A 25419-nucleotide genomic window follows, 5' to 3' on the forward strand; every position below is an offset into this window, starting at 1 on the left:
ATGGAACTGGAGGGTATTATGCTGAGTGAAGTAAGTCAGTCGGAGAAAGACAAACATTATATGTTCTCATTCATTTGGGGAATATAAATAATAGTGAAAGGGAAAATAAGGGAAGGGAGAAGAAATGGGTGGGAAATATCAGAAAGGGAGACAGAACGTAAAGACTGCTAACTCTGGGAAACGAACTAGGGGTGGTAGAAGGGGAGGAGGGCGGGGGGTGGGAGTGAATGGGTGACGGGCACTGGGTGTTATTCTGTATGTTAGTAAATTGAACACCAATAAAAAAAAAAAAAAAAAAAAAAAAAAAGAAACTGATGATGATGGGACAGCATAGGGAATATGGTCAATGACATATAATTGGCAATGCATGGTAGCAGATGGTAGCTTGTGATAAAAGCATAATGCATAAATTAGGCAAATCACTATGTTGCACACCTGAAACTAATACGTTATGTGTCCATCATACTCAAGTAAAACAGTACGTAAAAAAAGAAATAATAAAGAAACCAATGATGCTTGCTACCATACTGAGGAATATGAATAATTCACAATAAGTTCAAGTGGAAATTAAAAAAATTTAAGTGATATTTTCTAGTATAAAGTTAAGAAATCTTTAGTACAATGAAGATTTCTATAGGACTATCTCTCTGAAAAACAATATGCATTTTTGAGCACTAGGTGTTATTCTGTATTTTGGTAAATTGAACACTAATAAAAAATAAATTTATTATAAAAAAATAATAAATATATAAATAAAAGTTAAAAAGAAAAACAAAACAGAATAAACTATTTCTTTCAAAAAAAAGGAATATTTGTTTCAAGTTTCTCTTGAATTATCATTATAATGCCATCATAAAAGTCATAAGTTAACATCAATCAAGAGTCCTACAGATTTCACAGTCAATATAGGGTTGGATTACCAGTGCTCCTTGCTTTTAGAGAGAAAGAAAATCATTTTCTTCTCACACTTGCCTACTTATCAGTCCTAAGAGGACCTCTTGGGCCCAAGGAATTAGGGATGGAGAGGTTCACAGAGTGTAAAATCCCTTGGGCTCTGGAGTTATAACTACCTCCAGATACTTCAAGTACTAACCAGAACTCCAATATCAGCAGACCTCGTGCTTCACATCCTCTGTAAGTGAGTCTGTGTAGAGGGTGGCTGAGAGGCAGCTATACCAATATTAGCCAGAACACTGGGGTGGGGGTGGGAGGAAGAAGGGGGAACCTTCCTATTCAGTCCAGATTTGTGCACTTTTCCATTCCTGAGTCAGAATGGCTGAGATAGTCTGAAAATGGGGTATTAGAGACTGTATTTTGTCTCAAGTCAGGTGGCACATGTGAGAACCTGTGCTCTGGGACCTTCCTTTTTGCCATAATCTTGCCTTTTTCGATTTTTTTGCTGGGTGATGCCAGAGATAGTAGAAAAGCAGGAAATCACCCGTAAGAGAATAATGGGGGTTGCTATAGCCAGCATGAAAAGTGCATCACCTGTAGTTTAGTTTAGGTGATTTGGGGTTTTCAAATGTACATATTGAAACATAGGGACATTAGGACAAAGCTTCTGCCCACAAAGGCTTGAATCATGGTATAGGAATTATATTTAATCTAAATAACTCAAGATATTGAGGACAGAGACCACAAGTGGGGGTCAGTGGGAGTCCAAAATAGTTCTTCAGATTCAGCTCAATCTAAAGAATTTCTACAAGCTACTGCCACGAAAAACAGAAAATTATGCACAGATCATAGAGGTATCTGTCACAGATTCATTCAGATCAATGTTGTTTAAAATGATACCTCAGAGAGATGTCTCACAAATCTGTCTGAATTTATGGAGTTAGGTGGTCCCTATCAACCCCTCCTCTCGGTCAAACAGGGCTTCCATAGGGCTATGTTGGGGCCCATCCTGCAGTCTGGGAAAAAGCTTGCCCTACAGGGTCTCGGCTTGGATCATTGCCCTTCAACTTCACTGGCTTTGTCATCCCGTCCCTACCTGGAACCAGTAGTCATTTGCTCTAGGTCCTCACCCCAAGTGCTGTCATTGCCTAGCTCTGACTGCAATCCAAGGTTAAAACAGGAGAGGAGAAGAAGGACATAGATGGTTTCAGCTACTTTGCTTCTAGGGCTGAGTAGATAGTTCAATGCTTATTGGATGAATAGGAGATTGAAGAACATGTAAGAGAACATGCCAAAGAAGAGAGAAGAAAGGAAAAGTCAATGAGCAGAAAGAACAGATAAAAAAATCCCCTTACATTGTCCTCTGAAATATCATTCTGGTGCTAGAAATAATTATCCCAAAGTTCCTCAGGAGACAAAGAAACTATGCTTCTTCCTCGTTACTTCTCCATGAGCATTCATGTCTGAATCACAAGTTCTTCCTTTAGTCTCGGTCTTCCAAAGGTCATTTCAAGATTTCCTCTATTTCCATGCAACAACACCCTAATTATATCCAAGACTACATGGAATGCTCTGGAAAAGGAAAGTTTCTTTGAGTTGGTGAGATTTGGAGCTGTGTCTTGGAAGGATTAAATGTAAAAATGTGGCAGAATAGGATGAGGGGTTGTGATGAGCAAATACAAATGACAAAACCTAAATGATGAAAGTGGGGTTTAGATGGAATATTTGGAATTTGGCAGCCTGCTGTTATACATGTTGAGGGTCATTGTGGCAAGGTCTGAGTTGAGCAGGTTGAGCTATTAATTTGTGCCTCAAACATACAAGTGAAAGTATTCAAAAAGAATGAGAGGGAAAGATAGAGTTGAATAAACATGATGCCCAGGATTTACAGAAGGTCCTTTGGTCACCAATCAAGCCTGGATGTCACCTTTCCCTTGGTTTTTATCTTCATATCTCCCAGTCTTTGTAAGACACTCAAACAAGGCAAAGGATAGCCAAGACAAGCTGACATGGGGAGTGGAGGGTATACAGTTTTGTGACAGAAAAATAAATCAAAGATTGTGCTTATGGAAATTGATTTAAAATCTTTATTGAACCCAGACTGGGTGGCTACTTAGAAGGGAAAGAATAATAAGATACACAAAATAAAGGGAAAGAAAGAAGAAAATTGGACTCTGAGCAGTGGAAGCAGGAGTCAGACTGGTAAGTGTGTTTAAAAGGAGAATTTCAGATTTTTGGAAAACTGCCGAAGGATTGTATGTGCATGAGTGGTGGTGGTGAAGGTAAAAGAGGGGAACATAAAAACATATAAAATGGAATGACAGTTCAGATACCCATTGCTACATCACTGTGGTAACCCAGAAAGCAGGTATATTCATATATTCACGCACTTTGGATCTAAATTTTATTTCTTCCACATCTGAACCCTACTAATTAAACTGTGTAAATATGCATAAAATCACTGAATCTCAACTTGCCATTTCAAAAGATAAATTGTTATAATGGTCAATTTATCCTACTACTTCACAGTGGTATGAGTCACAAATGAAATAATATGTTTAAAATTCATCCCCAAATTGCCAAAGTTACTACTGAGGTATCTATTATACCAAGAGAACAACCATGGGAAAGCCATCTAAATCTCTTTTACATATGAGGAGGGAGCCATGCCTTGCTGACTCCAGCTACACAAACTCTTGCCTGGGGAGGCAGAGTATCAAAAGTGAAGAAAGGAGCCCTGGAAGGGAATGCCTCTCCTCCCTCATGTGAGAGCAAACCCCAGCTCTTAACAGGGTCTCTCTAATGAACAGAATGTAACAAGAGTCAGCTGAGCAGGACTGGAACTGCATTTGGAGAATAGAAAATCATAAAAAGAAACAAAAGTATATTTGAACCACTCCAAGAGGAAGTGTGTTTCCAAAGGTATGAAAATATTGTTCAGATCTGGGGTCACAGTTTTATTAAAACTTCCTTCCTTGCCACCCTATCCCCACTCCAATACTATTTCTCCTCCATCAGATTCTGTTGTCAAAACAATTCATTGTATCATGGCTGAGGTTTGTTTTCTTTTTATAGGATTGATAGGGCAAACACATTATCATACAATTACTCCTGAGATCCAGAGGAATCCTAGAAATTACTCCCACCCACCCACTATATAAGCAGGCAAAAGATCAATGTGATACAGTATGGGTGGATAAGATTGGGAGATATAAATTCTCTCATTAGTAATGTGATATTATAACATATCTCATTGGATGCCAAATAATTCAACAGGATGAAGCCCTAGCGTATTTAAGTATAGTTACAGGAAATAAAAAAAGTTCCCAAACTAATATGCCATTTATATTACATAGTAAAGAATGACAAACAAGGAAGTACATAAACCTCTAAATGAAAAAGTGTGTCTATACCCACAAAATAACACCACAGAGACTTGGTGCATGCACACAGATTTATCTACAATGGACATCATGATGTGAAGGATCCCAGAAAACTGGACCTTGCCTTTGCAAACCTACAGCCATGTGTTAGAATCCTTCACCTTTCATGTAAAGTAGAGGACCACTTCACTTTATTTATAATCCCTTTTCACCAGTCTATGGCCCACGTTACAGTGACTCAGCTAACCCTACCCTCTTTTCATAGTTTGAGCAAGATCCTGTCATTTGTTCTTATTATTGCTCATTGCCCCCGGAATGGGTTTTACTTCTACTTCCTGAGAGTAAGGACACTTTCTTTTTCAATACTGTGATCCTAGCACCTAATAGAATGCCAGGGGAGGAGGTTAAGTGATAAGAGAACATGACAACATTGAACTATCCCCAGAAGCAGAGGAATATGTACCTGGATCATTACATTTAAGATGGGAAAATAAAATACAAAAGGGGACGTACAAACTTTAAAGATACACTTCAACACCCGCACACTATTTCAAGCAGAAAAATCGAATTTTCACAGCAGATATGGCTCTCACATAGCTATATGGATTGCTTCTTCTCCTTTTAAGGTTGTTAAGAACCCTACAAATCTGAAAACATATAGACGGGGGTGAATATGATAATTTGGGAGGATCCACATGTCCCTCCTTAGATGACTATTTAGGGATCATGAAGACTGATAAGCTTTATTACCAGAGTATCAGTTTTTAAATCTGTATTTAAAGCAACGTACTTCCAGAAAATCAGAATGGAGGTGGCATGAAGAACTAGGGACACATATCTGAGTCCCAATTTGGGCCTGGCTATGCCACTTATCTATGCATATTGTAAAGGTAAAATTGTCATGTAGTAGTCTATGTGGTCACTAAAGAATAAAAAACAGAGGGGATCCCTGGGTGGCGCAGCGGTTTGGCACCTGCCTTTGGCCCAGGGCGCGATCCTGGAGACCTGGGATCGAGTCCCACATCGGGCTCCTGGTGCATGGAGCCTGCTTCTCCCTCTGCCTGTGTCTCTGCCTCTCTCTCTCTCTCTCCGTGACTATCATAAATAAATAAAAAAATTTAAAAAAAGAATAAAAAACAGAAAACATGTAAAACATACAAATTTGAGGAGAAAACTGTCAAAAAGTAGTTTACTAATTAATTCCTACTCTTTCATTTCTGCAAAGAATATACAATCCTATTAAAAATAAACTTTGATCAAATCAAACATGTATAAACAAATCATATTTCTTCAGGCCTCTATACTGCTTAAAGTGATAGGAGCATCCCAGGAACACGGCACAAACGATAAACAGGTGGATTCACATGGGTCTGGATGACCTGCTAAAACTCACAAGTTTCAGCTCAGCGAAGCAAATGGCTCTAAATCCATGTGTCTTGAATTAATAGTTCATTTGTATCCCAATTTTACAGATCACTAAAGGAAAACCGTAGAACTATTTGGCAAAATATGACAGCGCACCAAAATGGCACCATCTCCGTTGTGGTTTCCGACTTCCTCCTGAATTGTTTAGTCAGGTCTCCCAGCTGGAAGTTCTGGTTGTCCCTGCCCCTAAGCTTCCTCTTCCTCCTGGCCATGGGGGCCAATGGTGTTCTCCTGGTCACCATCCAGCTGGAGGCCTCTCTGCATGAGCCCATGTACTACCTGCTCAGCATCCTCTCTCTGCTGGACATCGTCCTCTGCCTGACTGTTATACCCAAGGTCCTGGCCATCTTCTGGTTTGATCTCAGGTCCATCAGCTTCTCTGCCTGCTTCATTCAGATGTACATCATGAATTGCTTCCTTGGCATGGAGTCTTGCACATTCATGGTCATGGCCTATGACCGCTATGTGGCCATCTGCCACCCACTGAGGTACTCTTCCATCATCACTGATCAATTTGTAGCTAGGGCTGCTATGTTTATTTTGGCGAGGAATGCACTTCTTACTATGTTCATTCCTATCCTCTCTGCCCAGCTCCATTATTGTGGAAAAAATATAATTGAGAACTGTATCTGTGCCAACCTCTCTGTGTCCAAGCTCTCCTGTGATAATGTTTTCCTTAACAGAATATACCAGTTAACTATAGCCTGGACTCTTCTGGGCTCTGACCTCGTCCTCATCTTCCTCTCCTACATCCTCATCCTAAGAGCCATTCTTAGACTGAAGGCAAAAGGGGCAGCTGCCAAAGCTCTGAGCACATGCGGCTCTCACTTCATTCTCATCCTCTTCTTTAGCACCATCCTGCTGGTTTTTGTTTTTACCCACATGGCTAAGAAAAAAGTTTCCCCTGATATTCCCATCTTACTTAATGTCCTACACCATGTAATTCCTGCAGCTCTCAATCCCATTGTCTATGGGGTACGAACCCAGGAGATTAAAGAGGGAATTAGGAAGTTACTGAGAAGGGTAGTAGAGAGATGCAAGTAATTGTACTCTAGCTTGACTTCTCTCAACCACAAATACTCAAAATCACTATTGGAAGGCAGGGACTTGGAGATAAAATTACAGTCCTAATCCTTTCTCTGGACATGCCTGAAGATATGAACTGTATGGTTTCCCTCCTACTTCCCCCAGCCTGATGCTGAAGACTGTGCATCACACCTCCTTGTATGCTCCTGATTAAATCCCTTTTAGAGTCAGTGTGATAGAAAATAAATACTCATTTAAAGATGTGTGGCTGATAGGAAGCATCAGTATTTACTGACAGTGCATTGACTTTAGAAAAGTAAAATGAGATTAAAAAGCAACTGTTAAAAAATATTGACAGTAACCATTATGCTTTAGTCCTTCCCTCAGGCATTCAAAGATATTTACTGAAAGTTATGGTATGTCCAGCACAGAACTAGAAAATGAGACTCTAACATACATAAATCTTGATCCTATTACCCAAAAAGGGCTGGTGGAAAACCCAAAAACATGTAATATCAATGTAGAAGGGTTAGGTTAAAATTTGTCAATAAGCCCAGAGGAGAGAGGAATTTGTTTTGTGCAGGTGGGATTCCTTGCATATCGGATCTCTTCCTTCAGTCCCTTAGTCAGAGCTGCCTCCCTAACAGCTTCTCAAAAACATGAACCACTGTCTCTGGGACTTTTTTGCTTGTTGTTACTCTGACCACATAGCTCGTTCCCTCCTTGGGTCTCCCTGACCACAGTATTTAAAAATAGTGTCCAACAATATTCCCCCAAAGCACAGATGATGTTCTAACACTCTGTTTCCCTGTTCTGCACAGCATCAATCACTATATACTGACTGTATATTTTGCTCATCTATTTATTTAGTCAGCCTACAGTCACTAAAATATAAGGAGCAGAAGGGCACGAACTTTTGCCTTTTGTGCTCATTGTTGTATTTCCAGTGTCCAAATAGGTGCTAGGTGTACAGTAGGGACCATAAATGTTTGTGAAATCAATGACTGAATACAAATTGAATAAATGATTAAATGTATGCTATTTACTAGGAATATAATTCAGATACAGTTCTTGTTCTCTGAGTTCTTACATTGCATATTAAGAGTGAGGGAGCCTATATCTCATGCAAGAATCCATGGTCTAAAATCTGAAGACTGTATAGAATATACCTTGGGACAGATGGAGGCTTAGAGGGAAGATCAGAAGTACATTTTTAGGTACTGAGTTTGAATACTCAAGAGAAACACAAGTAAAAGTGTATCGTAAGCACAGGTTACTACACACGGGTTTAATACTCAAATAAGATGTACACTTGAAAATTGACGACAGATCATACTTGAAGCAATGGGAGTAGGTGGAAGGGCCTAAGGAAAAAATAAATATTAAGAAGAGAAGGAAGCCCATCAAAAAGCCTTGCTGAACCTCTGTATCATCCCTATTTCTGCTGTGGGGACATTAGCATGGAAATTACAAAAAGATGTAGTGGTCAGGTTAAAGGGAACACAGATAAGAGTCACAACAAGAAAGCACCTCAATGGGTGCCTTGGTAGCTCAGCCTGTTAAGAGTGTGCCTTCAGCTCAGGTCACGATCTTGGGGTCCTGGCATCAAGCCCTGTGTCATGCTCCATGCTCAGTGGGGAGCTTGCTTCTCCCTCTCTCTCTGACCCTCACGCCTACTTGTGCTCTCCCTCACTCAAATAAATAACTAAATAACTAAATAAATAAATAAAATCTTTAAAAAAAAGAAAGCACTTCATAATGGACTGTGATCACTTAAGAAGTTATGATTACCTTCATCCAGGGCCACCTGTAGATTTTGTGGGGCCCTGTCTAATTAAGTAACTTAATGTTTAAAGACATTGAAAATGGATGGGCCCATGTGGCTCATTATATAACTTATACCCTATAAATGAATATTATAACAGGTAAAGAAAAATTCTTGCATATGTATTTATTGTCCTCTCAGTGTTCATAAAGATATTTGCTGTGTCAAAGCACCATCTCTTGACAAGAGGGAACATAAAATATATTTTTAAAGTAATGGTTGCAAGTTTCTAAATCTGATAAAAATTATAAACCTGTAGTTCCAAGAGCTCAATGAGACCCAAGATTAAGAAACTTGAGAATATTCTAAAGTACATAACAAACCAATGGTTCAGAAGTAATAATAAAGAAAAAAACTGTAAAATCCAGAAACAAAGACACATTACATACAAAGGTATTAAATTAAGCACAACAGCAGATTTCAGAAACGATGCAAGTGAAAAGACAGTAAAGGAATATTTATATAAAAACGAGTAAAATGTACACAGAACTTGTCACCAGTAGATGCACACTACAACATTTACAAAAATTCTTTAGAAAGGGAAATTATCAAACGTGACAATGGATCTACACAAAGGATTGAAGTGCATCAGAATATGATAAAACATGGGTAAATAAGTAACTTTGCCAATATTTAAATGTATTTTAAAATAACTGTAACAAAAATAATGCAAAGCATTACTTTTAATTATGCTTTATTAAATATAATATTTATTATTATATATAAATTATATATAACATATAAATTAATATATATTAATAATGCTTTGCATTATTTTTGCAGTATGTGGTTTCTAAAATGTATGACAATAATAAATAGCACAAGCCAAGAAGGAAGAAATGGAACCGCCTTCAGCCCAGGGCCCGATCCTGGGGGTCCCTGGATCGAGTCCCATGTCCGGCTCCCTGCATGAATCCTGCTTCTCCCTCTCCCGATGTCTCTGCCTCTCTCTCTCCCTCTCTGTGTCTCTCGTGAATGAATAAATAAAATCTTTTCGCAAAAAGGCAATGAATTGAACAACCATATCATAACAATTAGAACTAATATGCCAGAAAGAATAACAATTAAGGATAAATTAGGAACGCTTAGCATATGAGCAGAAAGTATTTGTTAGATAAACAAAAGCATCAAAGTCCTCAAAAATTTAATAAATACTGGAAATATTAAGTTAATAAAACTGGAAATAATAAATATCAATACTAAAATAATCAGTTATAAAGGAGAACCAAATGTTTCAAAAAATAATACAGTTGCAAAGAGAAGGAGTTAAGATGGTGAAGGAGTAGAGGGACCCTAAGCTTATCTTGTCTCTCAAACACAGCTAGATAGTTATCAAATCACTCTGAACACCCAAGAAACTAATCAGAGGTCAGAGAACAAAAATTGGAAGTCTACACATCAAAAAGTGACCACCTTTTGGAAGGTAGGAGGGGCACAGATAGTTGAATTAGGGGAGATACAGCTGTGAATATGTCTGTAGGGAAGGGGACTGCCTACTAAGTTACCACAAGATCCAGGAGTGAGAGCATGGTCAGAGGATACCTTGAGTCACAAGAATATCAGTTGGCACCAACTGTTGCCCTGTTTCTAGGTGTAGGAGGAGGAAAGCCAGTTGGGAGCACTGGGGCTTGGTGCCAGTTTTCTCGTCTGTGTTGCCATAAACTGTGAACCACTGTGTAGTCAAGTAAAAGCTTTCCTGGGACTAGCTAGCAAATGGTAAAATCACAGGGAGACCCTTCCCAAGAGGAACAGTGTGGGTCCACACCATGGGAGTCCCTAAAATTTGGAGTTTTGAACCTCAGTCATACACCTGGGATAAAGAAGCTCAGTCACAGGGAGGGTGAATCCAGCATTCAGACAGAAACTAGGAACACAAGAGGGGTGACTGACTGCTCTTCTGTGAGTGCTCTCTGAAGAGTAGGGGAGGGTGGTCAAGAACTTTCAGCTCCAGGGCTAGAGAGCAGAGTGCTGCCATATTCATCCTGCCCATCAGCATTGAAAGACTTCAGGGAATGAAATGGCACCACATTGGGGAAGGAAGCCACTCACATCAAGACCACCTCCATGTGCCCTGGAGGCATACTTTCACTGAAACAAGTTATCTTGAAAATCAGCAAAACAGCCCTCTCCACCAGAAGACCAGCACAAACAACTCACTCATACCAGGTCTACTGAACACAGTGCTGCAAAGCTTTGGCTCTAGGGGAAACAGGATATAGCTTCCTTTTTAGTTTTACTCTTCATTCATTGCTATTATTATTTATTCATTTATTTTTTAACTTCAATTCATTTTTATTATTATTTTTAAAAGTTTTGCGTTTAAGTATTTTTGACATGTATTTTTTAATTTTATTTTAATGACATATATATTTATATTATATATACCAAAAACACACACATATCTATATGATTATATATATATATATATATATATATATATATATATATATTTCTTTAACACATGAAAATACATCCAAGAATTAGGGGTTTTTTGTTTTGTTTGGGAGGGGGGGTTCCCCTTGTTTTTTGTTTTTCTTTGGGTTTTGTTTCTTTTTTTTGTTTTGTTTTTTTGTTTTTTATATTTCTTCCTGTTTTTTTCTGGACAAAATAACAAGGCAGAGAAATTCACCATAAAAGAAAGAGTGGGAAGTAGAACTCAAGGCCAGTGATGTAATCAATATAGACATAAGTAAGATGTCTCAACAAGAATTTAAAACAACGATTATAAGGTTATTAGCTGGGCTTAAAAACAGCATAGAAGACACAAGAGAATCCCTTACTGGTGAGTTAAAAGAACAAAAATACAGTCAGGCCACAATTTAAAATGCTAAAACTAAGATGCAAACCCAAATGGAGGCCATAGAAAATAAGGATGGATGAAACAAAGGAGTCAATCAGTGGTATAGAAGATAAAATTATAGAAAATAATAAAGCTGAAAAGAAGAGAAAAAGAAAAGTAATGGACCATAGAGGTAGACTTAGGGAACTCAGCAACTTATTAAGACATAGTAACATTCATATCATGGGGATCCCAGAAGATTAAAAGAGAAAAGGGGGTAGAAGGTTTATTCTAACAAATTATAGTTGAAAACGTCCTTATTCTGGGGAAGAATACAGACATCAAATCCAAAAAACATGGAGAATTCCCATTAAATTCAACAAAACCCCAACATTTCAAAGGTATATTGTTGTCCCCAAGATTGCGAAATGGAGAAACCACCAAGGAACCCACACTGATGCAAACACACGAGGGTCTATTTACAAGCAGAGCAGGGGCTTGGACCCCGAAGTGGGTTACAGCTGTGTTTTTTATGGGCTGGTCTAGGGGATTTTCAGAAGGGGTGGAGGAATTTATTTCACATTCCAATATGGGGGGAAAGGGTGGGGGAGTTTCTTAAGACCTAATTTGGGATTCTCTGAGCTCTGTCCTCTTTCTGATATGGGATTCCCTGCCAAGGGCATTCTGAGCTTTGTTCTCATTCTAATATGGGGCTTAACTGAAGTTAGGGAAAGTTCAGCACTTATTCACAGGGCCTGAGATGGCTGTACTTGTGCTAACTCTGAACATAAGGTGGAATGGCCATAATTTTTCTCTGCCTCCACAATATCACAGACAAATCCACAAACTATACAGAAAAGGGAAAGGATCCTGAAAGCAGCAAGGGGAAACAATGCTCTTAAACTATAAGGGAACAGATTAGGCTTCCAGCAGATCTGTCCATAGAAACATGGCAGGCCATAAGAGAATGGAAGGAAATATTCAATATATTGAATGGAAAAATACCCAGCCAAGGATTCTCTATCCACCAAGGCTATCATTCAGGATTCAAGGAGAGATAAAGTTTCTCAAACAATAACTAAAGGAATTCATGACCACTAAACCAGTCCTGCAAGAAATTTTAAAAGCAATTTTTTGAGTGGAACGACCAAAAGTACCAAAACCTAAAAACAGGACAAGAGAAAGGTGTCTGGGTGGCTCAGTCAGTTAAGCATCTCCTTTGGCTCAGGTCATGAACTCAGGGTCCTGGGATGAGCACCACATCAGGCTCCCTGCTCAGCCCTGAGTCTGCTTCTTCCTCACCTTCTCCCTCTGTGATCTCTCTCAAATAAATGAATAAAATCTTAAAAATAGATAGATTATAGATAGATAGAACCAGAGAACATCACCAGAAATACTAACTCCACAGGGAAAACAACGGCACTAAATTCATATCTTTCAATAATTACTCTGAATGTAAATAGACACTAAATGCTCTAATCAAAAGACACAGGGTATCAGAATCAGAATATTAAAAAAATAGTAATCAATCTATACACTATCTACAAGAAACTCATTTTAGACCTAAAGTCACTGCAGATTGAAAATGAGGGAATGGAGAACCACCTATTATGCTAATTGACATTTAAAAAAGCCAAAGTAGCCATGCTTAAAACAGACAAACTAGATTTTAAAACAAAGATTAGGGCAGCCTGGGTGGCTCAGCACTTTAATGCTGTCTTCAGTCTAGGGCCTGATCTTGGAGACCTGGGATCAAGTCCCACATCACGCTCCCTACATGGAGCCTACTTCTCCCTCTGTCTGTGTCTCTAACTCTCTCTCCCCCAGCCCCTCTGTGTCTCTCATGAATAAATAAAAATAAAATCTTTAAAAAATAATAAATAAATAAAACAAAGATTGTAGCAAGAGATGAAGAGGTGCATTACATCATAATTAAGGAGTCTATCCATCAAGAAGATCTAACAGCTGTAATAGTGATACACCCAGCATGGGAACGCCCAAATGTATAAAACAATAATAAAAATAAAGAAACTCAGCGATAATATACAGTAACAGGAGGGGACTTCTACACCCCACTTACAACAATGAATAGGCAATCTAAGCAGTAAATCAACAAGGAAACAGTAGATGTGAATGACACACTGGATGCGATGGATTTAACAATATACTCAGGACATTTAATCCTAAAGTAGCAAAATAAACATTCTTTTTGAGTGCACATGGAACATTTTTCAGAATAGATCACATACTGGGTCACAAACTAGCCCTCAATGAGTACAAAAATATCAATATCATACCATGCATATTTTCACACTACAATGCTATGAAACTTGAAATCAACCATAAGAAAAAAATGTGAAAAGACTTCAAATACTTGGAGGTTAAAGAACATCCTGCTAAAGAATGAGTGGATCAACCAGAAAATCAAAGATTTAAAAAAAATACATGGAAGCAAATGAAAATGAAAACATGACAGTTCAAAACCTTTGGGATGAAGCAAAGGTGGTCCTAGGTGGGAAGTATATCGCAATGCAAGCTATCCTCAAGACACAAGAAAAGTCTGAAATATGCAACCTAACTTTACACCTAAAGCAGTCCAAAACACAGCAAGTATAGCATAAACGCAGCAGGGGAAAAGAAATAATAAAGATCGATAAATTATAAGGTTGATAAACCCCTAGCCAGACTTACCAAAAAGAAAAGAGAAAGGACCCAAATAGACAAAATCATGAATGAAAGAGGAGAGATCACAACCAACACCACAGAAATGCAAAGAGATTTGTATTGAATATGACAATACTATAAGCAATTATATGCCAACAGACTGGGCAACCTGGAAGAAATGGGAAAATTCCCAGAAACTTATAAACTAACAAAACCAAAATAGGAAGAAATAGAAAACTTTAACAGACTGACATCCAGCAAAGACATTGAATCAGTAATCAAACATCTCCCAACAAACATAAGTCCTGTGCCAAATGACTTCAAATGATCCAGACATACACAGAAAAGATAATAGCTTTTCAATATCTTATGCTTTTGGGTGCAATTGCAAATAGAATTGATTCCTAAAATTCTCTTTTATCAGTTTCATTGTTAGTGTATAGAAATGCCACTGATTTCTGGGCACTGATATGTATCCTGCCACACTGCAAATTGCTGTATGAGTTCTAGCATACAGCTAGAGTCTTTTGGGTTTTCTAAGTACAGTATCGAGTCATCTGCAAAGAGGGAGAGTTTAACTTTTTCTTTGCCAATTTGAATGCCTTTGATTTCTTTCTGTCTTATTGCTGAGGCTAGGACTTCTAGTACTATGTTGAATAGCAGTGGAGAGAGTCGACATCCTTCTCCTGTTCCTGATCTTAGGGGAAAGGCTCCCAGTGTTTCCCCATTAAGAATGATATTTGCTGTGGGCTTTTCATAGATGGCTTTTAAGATGCTGAAGAATGTTCCCTCTATCCCTACACTCTGAGGAGTTTTGACAGGATTGGATGCTGTATTTTGTCCAATGCTTTCTCTGCATCTGTTGAGAGGATCGTATGGTTATTTTTTCCTCTTGCTGATATGATCAATCACATTGATTGCTTTACGAGTGTTGAACCAGCCTTGCATTCCAGGAGTAAATCCCATTTGGTCATGGTGAATAATCTTTTTCATGTATTGTTGGATCCTATTGGTTAGTATCTTGATGAGAATTTTTCCATCTGAGTTCATCAGGGATATTGATCTATAATTCTCCTTTTTGGTGCAGTCTTTTTCTAGTTTTGGAATTAAGGTGATGCTGGCCTCACAGAATGAATTTGGAAACATTCAATCCCTTTCTATCTTTAGGAACAGCTTTAGTAGAATAGGTATGGTTTCTTCTTTAAACGTTTGTAAGAATTCCCCTAGGAAGCCATCTGGCCCTGGACTTTTTTGTCTTGGGCAGTTTTTGATGACTGCTTCATTTTCCTCCCTGCTTATTGGCCTAGTCAGGTTTTCTATTTCTTCCTGTTCCAGTTTTGGTAGTTTGAGGTTTTCCAGAAATGCATCCATTTCTTCTACATTGCCTACTTAATTGGCATATAGCTGCTGATAATATGTTTTTATAATTGTTTGTATTTCCTTGGTATTGGTGGTGATCTCTCTTTTTCTTTCATGATTTTATTAATTTGAGTTTTTCTCTTTTGTTTTTAATAAGGCTGGCTAATGGTTTATCTGTCTTATTAATCCTTTCAAAGAACCAACTCCTGGTATTGTTATCTATTCAAGCTATCAGTTCTTCTGGTCTCTATTTCACTGAGTTCTGCTCGAATCTTTATTAATTCTCTTCTGCTGAGTGTAGGATCTATTTGCTTTTCTTTCTCCAGATCCTTTTGGTGTGGTCTATGTATACAATGGAATATTACTCAGCCATTAGAAACGACAAATATCCACCATTTGCTCTCACGTGGATGGAACTGGAGGGTATTATGCTGAGTGAAGTAAGTCAATCTGAGAAGGACAAACATTATATGGTCTCATTTATTTGGGGAATATAAAAATTAGTGAAAGGGAATAAAGGGGAAAGGAGAAAAAATTGGGGGGAAATATCAGAGAGAGAGACAAAACATGAGAGACTCCTAACTCTGGGAAATGAACAAGAGATAGTGGAAGGGGAGGTGGGCCAGGGGTTAGGGTGACTGGGTGTCAGGCACTGAGGGGGGCACTTGATGGGATGAGCACTAGGTGTTATGCTATATGTTGGGAAATTGAACTCCAACAAAAAATATAGAGAAAAAAAAAGTCCACATTAAAAAGCAGAATTACTGGCCTATATTGCTGATAAACACTGATGCAGAAATTCTTTTTTTTTTCAAAGATTTTATTTATTTATTCATAGAGACAGAGAGAGAGAGGCAGAGGAGAAGCAGAAGCAGGCATCATACAGAGAGAGCCTGATGTGGGACTCGATCCAGGGCCTCCAGGATCACACCCTGGGCTATAGGCGGTGCTAAACCACTGCGCCACCAGGGCTGCCCTGATGCAGAAATTCTCAATAAAATACTCTAAATTGAATTCCACAGTACATTAAAATAGCTATTCACCACAATGAAGTGGAATTTATTCCTGGGCTATAGGATTGGTTCAATATCCACAAATCAATATACATGATACACCACATTATTTGAAACAAAGATAAGAACTATATGATTTTGTCAATAGATGCAGAAAAAGCATTTGACAAAATGCAGCATCAATTCTTGATAAAAAAAACCCTCAACAAAGTAGGAATAGATGGAAGACATTTCAACATCGTAAAGATATATGAAAGACCCATGGCTAATATCATCCTCAATGGGAAAAACTGCTCCTTTCCTCAATGGTCAGGAACAAGACAAGGATGTTCAATCTCACCATTACTATTTAATATCATACTGGAAGTCTTGGCTTCCATAATCAGAAAACAAAAGAAATAAAAGGCACTCCATCTGACAAGGAAGAAGTCAAATGTTAAGTATTTGCAGATGATATAATACTCAATGTAGAAAACCTGAAAGCCTTGAAAAAATTATTAGAACTCCTACATGAATTCAGCAAACTTGCAGGATATAAAATCATTGTGCAGAAATCTGTTGCATTTCTATACACCAACAATGAAGCAGCAGAAAAAGAAATCAAGGAATCGATTCCCTTTGTCATTGCATCAAAAACCAAGATGATACCTAAGAATAAACCTAACCAAAGGTATAAAAATCTGTACTCTTAAAACTATAGAACACTAATGCAAGAAATTGAAGAGGACAGTAAGAAATAGAAAAGCCTTCCATGATCATGGATTGGAAGAACAAACGTTGTTAAAATGTCTATACTACTCAAAGAAATCTACACATTAAATGCAATCCTTGTCAAAATAACATCAGTATTTTTCACAGAGCTAGAACAAACATCCCTAAAATTTGTATGCAACCACAGAAGACCCTGAATGCCCAAAGCAATCCTAAAACAGAAAAGTAAGATAGGAGACATCATGATTCTGGACTTCAAGCTATATTAAAAAGCTGTAGACATCAAGACATTATGGTACTGGCATGAAAACAGACATATAGATCAATGGAACAGAATACAAAACTCAAAAATGAAGCCACAACTATCTGGTCAACTAATCTTCAACAAAGCAGGAATGAATATCCAGTAAGGGGTGGGGAATCAGTCTCTTCAACAAATGGTACTGGAAAAATTGGAAAGCAACATGCAGAAGAATGAAACTGGACCACTTTCTTACAGTGCACACACACACACACACACACACACACACACACAACTTCAAAATGGATGAAATACCTAAGTGTGAGACAGGAAAACATCAAAATCATAAAGGATAACTTAGGCAGAAACCTCTTTGACAGCAGTAGCAACTTCTTACTAGACTTGTCTCCAGAGACAAGGGAAACAAAAGCAAAAATGAACTAATGGGATTTCATAAAGATAAAAGCTTCTGCACAGCAAAGATAACAATCCACAAAACTAAAAGATAGCCTATGGAGTCAAGAAGATAATTGCAAGCAACATATCTGATAAAGGGTTAGTATCCAAAATCGATAAAGAACTTATCAAACTCAACATCCAAAAAACAAATAATCCAGTCAAGAAATGTGCAGAAGATATGAATAGACACCTTTCAGAAGAATATCCAGATAACTAACAGACGTGAAAAGATGCTCAACATCACTTATCATCAGGGAAATACAAATTGAAACCATGATGAGATATCACCTCACACCAGGAAGAATGGCTAAAATTAACTCAAGAAACAACAGGTGTTGGCTAGTATGCAATGAAGAATCCTATTGCACTCTTGATGGGAATACAAACTGGAGCAGCCACTCTGGAAGACACCATGGAGGTTCCTCAAAAGGTTACAAATAGACCTACCTTAAAAAACAGGCAATTGGACTACTAGCTATTTACCAAAAGGATACAAAAATACTGATTCAGAGGGGTACATGCACCTCAATGTTTATAGTACCGTTATCAACAATAGCCAAATCATTGAAAGAACTAAAATATCCATCAATTGATGAATGGATAAAGAAGACGTGACATGTATATGTATATATATAAATAAATATGTATATATAAATAAATATATACGTTGATATAATAATAAATATATAAATATGTATTTATATAAATATATTTATTCCATATATATCGGAATATGGAATATTGGACTATGGAATATTAGCCATCAAAAATAATGAAATCTTGCCATTTACAGCAATGTGGATGGAGCTAGAGTATATTATGCTAAATGAAATATGTTAGAGAAAGGCAGATATAGTATGATCTCAGTCATATGTAGAATTTAAGAAAGAAAATAGATGAACATATGAGAAGGGGAAAAGAAAAAAAGGAGAGAGGGAAGCAATCCATAAAAGACTCTTAATGATAGAAAACTGAGAATTGATAGAGGGAGGTGGATGGAGTTGGGCTAGATGGTTGATGGATATTAAAGAGGGCACTTGCTGTGATGCGCACTGGATATTGCATGTAAGTGGTGCATGACTGAATTCTACTCCAGAAACTAATACCACCCTGTATGTTAACTTACTAAAATTTAATTTAAAAAAATAAACCAGTTGCCATAAAGCAGTCAGTGGATGAGCTGGACAGCTAAATAAATGCAGCTGAGGGGCATATTAGTGGGCTGGATCAGGCCAAGGAGTTTCATAGTCCTATTACATAATGGTTAGAAGACACAGAAAGAAGGAGGAGGAAATGAATAAGAGATCATATGCAAGGATGTCACAATGTAAATTTGGTAGTACCTGAGTCACAAGAGGAAATAAATAAATAGACTGGGAACATACTTGAAGAAAGTGAAATGAAAGACTGCTCTAAAATTTAAAAAATGTAAGACTGAAGTTTGAAGGTATTTTATAGAGACAAATTAGATGTCAAAAATAAAACCTTCTAGCCTCGGTGTCCATCGAAAGATGAATGGATAAAAAAGATGTGGTTTATGTATACAATGGAATATTAGTCAGCCATTAGAAACGACAAATACCCACCATTTGCTTTGACATGAATGGAACTGGAGGGTATTTTGCTGAGTGAAGTAAGTCAATGGAGAAGGACAAACATTGTATGTTCTCATTCATTTGGGGAATATAAATAATAGTGAAAGGGAATAGAAGGGAAGGGAGAAGAAATGGGTAGGAAATATCATAAAGGGAGACAGAGCATGAGAGACTCCTAACTCTGGGAACGAACTAGGGGTGATGGAAGGGGAGAAGGGCGGGGGGTTGGGGTGAATGGGTGACCGGCACTGAGGGGGCACTTGACGGGATGAGCACTGGGTGTTATTCTGTATGTTGGCAAATTGAACACCAATAAAAAATAAATTTATTATTTAAAAAAATAAAACCTTCTAGATATATTATGACATCAGAAAAACATCAGAAAAAAAAAAAAACAGTTCTAAAGGCTATGTGTAGGTCACCTATTACCTTTGGTAGGTTCCTAACAGATTCTGAGACTTTGATGTATACTGGTGGTATTTTGAGGAGTTGAAGTGGAAAATAAGAGGATGGAGTAGAAACAAAAGTAAACCAGAAATAATGTAGTTTTAGTAATACCCAAAAAATGATTAAAAAATAAAAATTTGCAATTCACAATGAAGGTGTTAATATGGCCACAAATTCTTTAACACTCCCTCTCATAAAGAAGCCAAGTCCAGTCTCCCTCCTGCTAAATCTGGGCTGATTCCAGGGACTCACTCATAAGCAACAGAATATGGCACAAGTGATGCCAATTATAAACTATATATATAGAAGTAATCTACAAAGTTTTGTAAATAACTAAAAATACTTGGATAGATTCAAATGGGAACTCATCCTACCATATAATATTATGTAATTCAAAGCAATACTAATACAAATAAAGTAGCATTGTCATAGTAGTAAAGTCAAACACACCAATGACGGAACAGAAACACGACCATGTGTGCATGAAACTTGGTATACAGTAAAGTTTACACTTCAAGTCAGTGAGAGAAAGATCAAATATTTATCTCTATATAGAGATAGAAAGCTAAAAATAAGATAAATAAAGATAAGATACAGAGATAAAAATAAAATTGCTTATAACACTGTAAGTAGGGATGGTATTCAGAAATACTTAGTAGTACACCGAGGGGAGAAAGGGAGAATGGTGGTAGAGTAGGAGGACCCTAGCTTCATTCAGTCTCACAAACACAACTAGGTAATTATCAAATCATCCTAAATACCTCCAAAATCAACCTGAAGTTTGACAGAACAAACTCCATAACTAAAGGAAGAGTAGAAGCCACATCAAGGAAGGTACAAAGTGAAGAGAGAGACATGGGTCACAGATTCTATAGAGGGGATGGAGCTGTGGTCACAAAGAAGGGTGAGAGAGAAAAGCACACAAGGAAATGCACAGGGAGATCATTTTCCCCAAACCAATGGCTTGGAAATGAGAAAGGCTGAACTTCATGAGTTCTTCCAACCAGTGGGGCTTAAAGCCTGGAATTTTAAAGGTCTGCAGGCATGGCTGGGATAGAGCCAAGAGGGTACTACACTGCTCCTGGAGACAAGGCAGGCAAACAACTCAAGGAAGACAGCTTGGAAATAGCCATCTGAAAAAAGCTTGGGGCACATTGTGGGGAGAGTGCATCACTAGGGGGAAGAATTCATGGACTCCTCTCCAGGAACAAAGGAGCTGGCTGGCATGATTTCCATCTCCTGCTTCTAAAAATAAACACAGAGACAACTAAGAGAAGCAGCTCAGAGGCTACACTGACTGCTTAACTTGCATACACCAAACCCTACCCCCCACCCCCTACACTCTGGCAGACTGCCCTTCTCAGTCAAGCTTGACTCAGTCCCAACAGAGCAGGCCCCTCAAGCCAGAAGATCAGCACACACACACCTGCCCACACCATGTCTCCTGACCAGAGTGTTCTGCAGGGACACAGTTCTAGTGGAGTTGGGGTCGGGTTTCATTTAACAAGCAGATCAGAGCACACCTAGTTAAAATTATTCACATTCAGGTCAAGCACCAAACTGCACACAGCAGACAAGCAGAACCTCTGCAGATGACTAGCCTAAAGGGTAAAGCAGCCACAACACAACAGCACAGTACATGCAGAACACATCTGAAACACTCTCTGAAGTGTCATGACCTCTTCTTCTTCATAAGGCCATTACTTTCAGGAGCAGGAGACATTACTGGCTTTTGTAACACAGAGAAGATGGCAGAGACTATGCCAAGATGGAGGGATTTATTCCAAATGATTAAATAAGATAAGGTCACAGCCAGAGATTTCAGTGAAACAAATATAAGTAACATACCTGATGGCAATTTTAAAGCAACTGTCATAAGGATAGTCACTGGGTTTGGCAAAAGAATAGGAGACATCAGAGACATCCTTACCACAGGGATACAGAGTTAAAAAAAGAATCAATCACAGATGAAGAATGCACCAAATGAGATTGGGAACAAGCCTGATGCAATAAAGAGCAGGCTGGAAGAAGCAGAGGAAAAAAATAGTGAACTACAAGACGATATAATGGAAAACAAAACAAAGAAAGAATTATGGAAAACAAGAATAGACTTAGGGAACTCAGTGACTCCATCAATTGTATTAACATATGTATTACTAGGGGTGGTGGAAGGGGAAGTGGGCGGGGGGTGGGGGTTACTGGGTGATGAGCACTGAGGTGGGCACTGGACAGGATGAACACTGGGTGTTATTCTATATGTTGGCAAATATAACAGCAATAAAAAGTAAATTTATGAAAAAAATACAAATGTATTAACATATGTATTATAGGAATTCCATAAGGAGAGGAAAGGTGTCGGAAATTTATTTCAAGAAATAATAGCAGAAAACTTCTCTAACCTGAGGAAGGAAACAGACATCCAGATCCAGGCATACAGAGAACTCCCATCAAAATGAACAAAACCAGGCCAATACAAGTACCTATTGTAATTAAATTAACAAAATTTACTGGTAAAGAAAAAAAAATCTTAAAAGCAGAAAGACAAAAATAGTCCTTAACTTACGAAGGAAGACCTATACAGCTAGCTGGAGATTTCACAAGAGAATTTGGCAAGCCAAAAGGGAGTGCCTTGATATATACAAAGTGCTGAATGGGAAAAATCTACAACCAAGAATACTCTATCCAGTAAGGCTATCACTCAAAATAAAAGGAGCAATAAATCGTTTCCCAGACAAACAAAAATTAAAGGAGTCCTTGACAACTAAACCAGCCCTGCCAAAAATATTAAAGGGGACTCTTTGAGTGCAGAGGGAATAACAAAAGTGACAAAGACAAGAAAAGATCAGTGAACATCTCCAGAAACAAAAACCAATGACTAATAAAATGGCAATAAATACATATCTATCAATAGTTACTTTTAATGTAAATGGGTAAAATGCTCAAATCAAAAGACACTAGGTATCAGAATGAACTGAAAAAAAAAATAAAAAATCTATATGCTACCTACAAGAGACTCATTTTTTTTATTTTTTTAATTTATTTTTTATTGGAGTACAATTTGCCAACATATAGAATAACACCCAGTGCTCATCCCATCAAGTGCCCCCCTCAGGGCCCGTCACACAGTCATACCCACCCCCCCTCCCACCTCCCTTACTACCACCTCTTGTTCATTTCCCAGAGTTAGGAGTCTCTCATAATCTGAAGAGACTCATTTTAGACCTAAACACATCTATAGATAAAAAGTGAGGGGTTGGAAAAACATCTATCATGCAAATGGATGTCAAAAGAAAGCCAGAGTAGCAATAATTATATCAGAAAAACTGGACTTTAGTCTTTTTCTAGAGTTTAGTCAAAGACTAAAAAGAGACAAAGAAGGGCATTATATAATCATAAAGGAGACAATCCAACAAGATATAACAATTGTAAAACACTGAAAAAAGAAATTGAAGAGGATGCAAAATGGAAAAAATATTCTCTGCTCATGAATTAGAAAAAAAAAATGTTGTTAAAATGTCTATACTTCCCAAAGCAATCTACACATTTAATGCAATCCCTATCAAGCTATCAACAGCAGTTTTCACAGAGCTAAAACAAACAATTCTAAAATTGTTTAGAATCACAAAAGACCACAAACCACCAAAGCAAATTTGAAGAAGAAAAGCAAAGTTACAGGCATCACAATTCCAGACTTCAAGTTGCCTTACAAAGCTGTAGTGATCAAAACAGTATGGTATTGGCACAAAAACAGACACATGGATCAATGGAACAGAATAGAGAACCCAGAAATGGACCCTCAACTCTGTGGTCAAGTAATCTACAAAACAGTAAAGAATATCCAATGGGAAAAAGACAATCTCTTCAGCAAACAGTGTTGGGAAAATTGAACAGTGACATGCAGAGAATGAAACTGGAGCACATACAATTGTATGTTGACATTGTATGTCAACATACAATTCACAGTATGAAAACACAAATGGCTCAACAGTATATGAACAATGCTCACCTATCGGGAGAAAATCAAATTAAAAATAGTAACAGTATTTTACATTCTTACACTTTTTTTTTTTCTTTCTCCATGTGGCTTATTTTATTCAGCATAATACCCTCCAGTTCCATGTCCATGAAAATGGTAGGTATTCATCCTTGCAGATGGCTAAATAATAATACATTGTATATATAGACCACATCTTTATCCATTCATCTGTTGAAGGACATCAAGGCTCCTTCCACAGTTTTGCTATTAACATTGCCGGTGTGAACATTGTGGTGCAAGTGTCCAGTCATTTCACTACATCTGTGTCTTTGGGGTAAATACCCAGTAGTGCAATTGATGGGTTGTAGTATAGCTCCATTTCCAGCTTTTTGAGGAACCTCCACACTGTTTTCCAGAGTGGCTGCACCTGTTCACATTCCCACCAACAATGCAAGAGTGTTCCACTTTCTCCACATCCTCTCCAACATTTGTCGTTTCCTGTCTTGTTAATTTCCCCCATTTTCACTGGTGTGAGGTGGTATCTCATTGTGGTTTTGATTTCTGTCTCCCTGATGAAAAGTCACGTGGAGCATTTTTTCATGTGCTTGCTCACTCTGTGTAGGTATTCTTTTTTTTTTTTTTTTTTAATTTTTTTTTAATTGGTGTTCAATTTACTAACATACAGAATAACACCCAGTGCCCGTCACCCATTCACTCCCACCCCCCGCCCTCCTCCCCTTCCACCACCCCTAGTTCGTTTCCCAGAGTTAGCAGTCTTTACGTTCTGTCTCCCTTTCTGATATTTCCCACACATTTCTTCCCCCTTCCCTTATATTCCCTTTCACTATTATTTATATTCCCCAAATGAATGAGAACATATAATGTTTGTCCTTCTCCGACTGACTTACTTCACTCAGCATAATACCCTCCAGTTCCATCCACGTTGAAGCAAATGGTGGGTATTTGTCATTTCTAATAGCTGAGTAATATTCCATTGTATACATAAACCACATCTTCTTTATCCATTCATCTTTCGTTGGACACCGAGGCTCCTTCCACAATTTGGCTATCGTGGCCATTGCTGCTATAAACATCGGGGTGCAGGTGTCCCGGCGTTTCATTGCATCTGTATCTTTGGGGTAAATCCCCAGCAGTGCAATTGCTGGGTCATAGGGCAGGTCTATTTTTAACTGTTTGAGGAACCTCCACACAGTTTTCCAGAGTGGCTGCACCAGTTCACATTCCCACCAACAGTGTATGAGGGTTCCCTTTTCTCCACATCCTCTCCAACATTTGTTGTTTCCTGCCTTGTTAATTTTCCCCATTCTCACTGGTGTGAGGTGGTATCTCATCGTGGTTTTGATTTGTATTTCCCTGATGGCCAGTGATGCAGAGCATTTTCTCATGTGCATGTTGGCCATGTCTATGTCTTCCTCTGTGAGATTTCTGTTCATGTCTTTTGCCCATTTCATGATTGGATTGTTTGTTTCTTTGGTGTTGAGTTTAAGAAGTTCTTTATAGATCTTGGAAACTAGCCCTTTATCTGATATGTCATTTGCTATACGCCAATAAATTAGGCAATCTAGAAGAAATGGACGCATTCCTGGAAAGCCACAAACTAC

The 25419-nt window shown here is 38.0% G+C and overlaps 1 protein-coding gene across 1 annotated transcript; it reads left to right on the plus strand.

Moving 5' to 3' along the window:
* The first annotated feature begins 5786 nt into the window (after window positions 1–5786).
* On the plus strand, window positions 5787–6746 carry LOC125753260 (olfactory receptor 56A3-like). The gene has a single exon (XM_049098961.1). The coding sequence runs from the start codon at window positions 5787–5789 to the stop codon at window positions 6744–6746; it is 960 nt and encodes a 319-aa protein (XP_048954918.1).
* The last annotated feature ends 18673 nt before the right edge of the window (window positions 6747–25419 follow it).

The sequence above is a fragment of the Canis lupus genome, chromosome 21 (genome assembly GCF_003254725.2).
Source record: "Canis lupus dingo isolate Sandy chromosome 21, ASM325472v2, whole genome shotgun sequence".
In the NCBI taxonomy this organism is placed as follows: Eukaryota; Metazoa; Chordata; class Mammalia; order Carnivora; family Canidae; genus Canis; species Canis lupus.